The sequence below is a fragment of the Pyxicephalus adspersus genome, chromosome 10 (genome assembly GCF_032062135.1).
Source record: "Pyxicephalus adspersus chromosome 10, UCB_Pads_2.0, whole genome shotgun sequence".
NCBI classification, from domain to species: domain Eukaryota; kingdom Metazoa; phylum Chordata; class Amphibia; order Anura; family Pyxicephalidae; genus Pyxicephalus; species Pyxicephalus adspersus.
This window is the reverse complement of record NC_092867.1, coordinates 56406422-56410656: the sequence shown is the minus strand read 5'-3', so window position 1 is coordinate 56410656 and position 4235 is coordinate 56406422. Positions and strand designations below refer to the sequence as shown.

At 42.3% G+C, this 4235-nt stretch overlaps 2 protein-coding genes across 5 annotated transcripts in view; one reads left to right on the top strand and one right to left on the bottom strand.

Annotated features, from left to right (window-relative positions):
• LOC140339046 (oocyte zinc finger protein XlCOF8.4-like) overlaps window positions 1–4235 on the bottom strand; it is a 236061-nt gene that overhangs the window by 42630 nt on the left and 189196 nt on the right. For 3 of the 4 annotated variants that reach the window (XM_072423570.1, XM_072423571.1, XM_072423572.1), the window contains exon 5: window positions 4081–4178. The exons of the other annotated variant lie outside the window; for it this stretch is intronic. In XM_072423570.1, coding sequence (XP_072279671.1) covers window positions 4081–4178 — 98 coding nt within the window. The remainder of the gene's footprint in view (window positions 1–4080; window positions 4179–4235) is intronic. 4 annotated transcript variants of the gene reach the window in all.
• The window catches only part of LOC140338976 (uncharacterized), a 69447-nt gene that overhangs the window by 17925 nt on the left and 47287 nt on the right, over window positions 1–4235 (top strand). The gene's annotated exons all lie outside the window — the stretch shown is intronic.

Below are 4235 nucleotides of genomic sequence, written 5' to 3'. Positions count from 1 at the left end.
TAAGAGAAAAACACTCTCACACATACATATATAGTATATTATAACCCACAGGAAAATCAGTTCGTGATTCTGCAGCAATAGCAGATATGTTTCATGCCTTTTTCTCCTCATTGTACAATTTGAAAACTAGAATTGACAACTCCACTCCCAGTTCCAAAACTGCCTTGATAGATGAGTATCTTAAAACAGCAGAACTGCCAACTCTCCCTGAGGAACATATAGACCAACTCTAGGGACCCATTACAACAGAGAACTACAAAGAGCATTATCCAAAGCCGCATCTGGGAAAGCACCAGGCTCAGATGGGCTGACGCTTAACTATTACAAACAATTCTTCTCAATTGTAGCACCATACTTTATTAATTATTGATATAGATTATAATGCTATCACAGAAGGACATACATTCCCAGCTGATTCACTTGAGCACATTTAACGGTTCTACTAAAACCTAACAAAGACCCAAAATCATGCTCAAGTTAATGCCCAATATTGTTGCTAATATGTGACATAAAACTGTTTGCAAGTATTCTTGCACACCGCTTAACACCTCTCCTGCAATCCCTCATACACCCAGATCAAAGTGTTTTTTTACCCTTTCAGGAAACCCAGGATAACACTTTTCGCACTGTTAATCTAATTGATTACATACATAGACAAGAAATTCCTGCAATGCTGCTTGCAGCCGATGCTGAAAAGGCCTTTGACAGGGTTGATTGATCCTTTCTTAGAAATTTATTAGGTTGATCTGGCACCGGGACCCTGTATAAATAGGCGTATTACAGTATTACCTAAATCAAGGGGAGGCATAGCATTGCCCAATCCCATTATGTATCATACTGCCACGCATCTAGCCAGACTAATGAATTGGTGCAAACACAAACATATGAAACAATTGTTCGCCATGGAAGACTCCATCTCATCCATACCATTACATGGCATAACGTGGTCACCGAACTTTGGGCTCTACCATAATCTGCGCGCCACCATCTGCTCATAGGTACTCTCCAAGTGCTCAAAAACCACAACATTGCCTCTAAACTACAGGCATATCCTTGTCCTCTCACCAGGTCTCACAGACCCTATTTTAAAAAAGGTGCAGAACAGGAAAATTTAGAGCACAGCATTTTTCTTCTTCAGTGGGGTGGGTATTTGTTGCTGGTTTGAAAGCCAAACACTTGTTAACTCCCCTAGGTTTTTGTGGTCTATACAACTTAATCCACTTCAATAATTAACTTTATATGTTCCTTACCTTCCTTATCACAATTTCAACACCCCGTCATCACTAGAAAACATTTGCCGGTCCTCTGATCCTGCACAAGGAACAATATCGAGTCTGTACCATATTCTACTGGCAGAAATACACCCTGCAAAACCGCCATATATCGCTAAGTGGGAATGTAAACTTCAAATAAAATTCTTCTCAGAATTACCTGAATCAATTCTACAATATAGCCACAATGCACCAATCAGCAACAGATACCAAGAAATAAATTGTAAAATCCTTACAAGATGGTATAGGACCTCAACACGTTTAGCTAAAATATACAGACAGAGGCAGAGTGCTGGCGATGTCATCAAGAACCAGGCACTATGCTTCACATATTTTGGAGCTGTCCAGCACTTTCATCATTCTGGTCAAAAGTATCAGAAATGATAGAACATTTAGCGGGTATCGACATCGCTGACAGTCCAGAATTAGCTCTTTTACATGCAACCACCATGTCCAGGATGGGATATAACAAATCTCTATACCAGCTTTTTGGAAACAATCCACCCCTCTTCCCATACACCATTGAATAGGTTGGGTAAATGACATAAAGGAAATAGAAGACCTGAAAGTCACACAGCCTGAGTCGCACTGCTCAAAGAAATTCAATAAAACTTGGTTTTACTTATTTTAATACAAATACTCAGACGAATATGCTCTGGTAATGGGAGATTTTTTTTAATTGAATTGCTAATTGTGATCCTCTACTGGTGCCCAGTAAAAAAGTGAAATGTGCAAAAACACACCACAAAAAATGTGCACTTGGGTACTGTTGTGATTCCTCTTTAAAAGAGGAAGGGCCACCCAGGTTCCCCAGACCCCCCGAGGCGTAATGCTCCTGAGAGGGGCTGGGTACTAAGACCACCCAGCCAAAGCCGAGTGGGCCTACTAGCCTGTCTGACAGAGCAGACCTGTTCCGTTCTCTGTGGGTTGGCCTAAGCCTTCCCACCAGGTACTAGGCTGGGAGCTCTCCCGAAGAGAGATTCCAGTAAGGGAGAGCACTTGACCATAAGACCACAGCACTTCCCAGACTTCAAGGTCCACCTATAAGGGAACAGCACCACATCAGTGACAGTGACAAAGAAAAAAATAAAAAACATAAGTGCACAGTGCATAACACTCTGAACAGGATGTAAAAAATTGCCAAACTGCACTAGCCACAGTTAATATTATTATTATTAAAGGCGCATATTAAATGACAAAGATGATAAATTGCCGATGTCAACAAGAGGTTTGTCAACGCATCACGAGAGCGAGTCAGCTGGGGACTAATTCAGGAGGCAAAGATCCTGAAAATTAATTGTAGTCTAAGGTTAATTTTGCGGAGAAGCCAATTAACCTTTCTGCATGTTTTCGGAATGTGGAAACTGGAGAACCTTGAGGAAACACACGGAGACATGGGGAGAACCTGCAAACTCCATGCAGATAGAGTCCTGGCCGAGATTCAAACCTGGGAGTTAGTGCTGCAAAGGCCAGGGTGCTAACCCCTGAGCCACCGTGCTGCCCATGCAGCTAATGCAGAAGGATGGCGGTGCTAAATCAGAATAAAAGTGACGTGTTCGTGTACCAAAAACAGCAGTGGGTTGATAAGACCCAAAGTGATTTTAAGGTACCCCGGGTTCGCCACTCTAAGGGACGACACTTAGCAAGATATAACAGCCTCTCAGACCAAAGGGCCAGACTGAAGTTTTCCGTCCCGAACAAGTGGAATGGACAGCCGTCCGGGAGCTCCTTCTCAGAGCAGGCCCCATGCCTCTCTCCGGCCCACACCATACCTGAGGAATTAGCATAAGACGCCCCCCTATGGAGCATCACAATTTAGCAGTCCCTCCTGACAGGCGTACTAATCCACTGCATTCTTGCCAGGAATAGTGTTGTTACTCTCCTAAACACTGGAAGGGTACTACACTTCATCTTAGCCATAAGGCCAAGAAGTGATACCTCTTTTACAGCACCTCGTCATCACAGTAGACAATAATGATTCGTCCAAGGATGTAAAGGAAATAATGAGCAAGTAACAATAGTACCACTCCCCCCTCCTCCCCAATCTCTATGCCCACAACACCTTTCCCCCCCAATGTTCCCCCTGCACTCCAGGTTACTCCGTCCCCTTCCCCCTTTAGTTTTTTCTTTTTGTTCTTTCGTGATAAAAATGAAAAAGCAATAATGCAACCCTTTGAATAGGGAATACACTGTGCAATAATAAAATCAATATACTGAAGGAGAAAGGGAAGACGTTAGTTAGGGCTTATCCAAGATCTGGATTGATTACAGTATGTGCATTGAAGTGCAAACTCTTTAGGGGGTGGGAACCAAAAAAAAGTTTGTACACCATACAAATTCACATGTAGGGTCCCCAACAACAAGTCTTTATGGAACAATTTGTTCAGTTCTAGGCATAAATTACCAGGCACACTTCTCTTCAAGAGGCCTATCAATGACCTGTGAAGCTTTGAGTTATAATCCTGATTTGGAATAATAATTTATGTGTATGTACAGAGCCTTTTCAAGAACTGAAATCAGTTTGCCCACACATTTTCCAAAAAACCTCACATGGTCCAACCTGATCATCTGGCAGGATATCCTGATCCACCTGTGTGAATACAGAGGATGGGGACATTTATCTGGAGTCTTTCTGTTACTGGATCCATCTGTAGGAATGTTCTCTTCTTTACAATGAAAAGCCTGAAATTAATCTGTCATGTGATCTGGTCATGAACCAGACATTCATCCTAAGCAATATGACAGATTTACTCATTATTGTTCACTAGCCCTCCAGATTGTCATACAGAATACAAGTAAAAGCTTTTACCTGATCCTCCTGAGGGATCTCCTGATCTTCCTGTGTGGAATTCTGGGAATAAAGAGGACGGGGACATCTCTCTGGTGGGTTCCTGTTACTGGATCCATCTGTAGGAAACACACACACTGACTGAATACATTGTCTCTATGTGTTTATCAGATGAT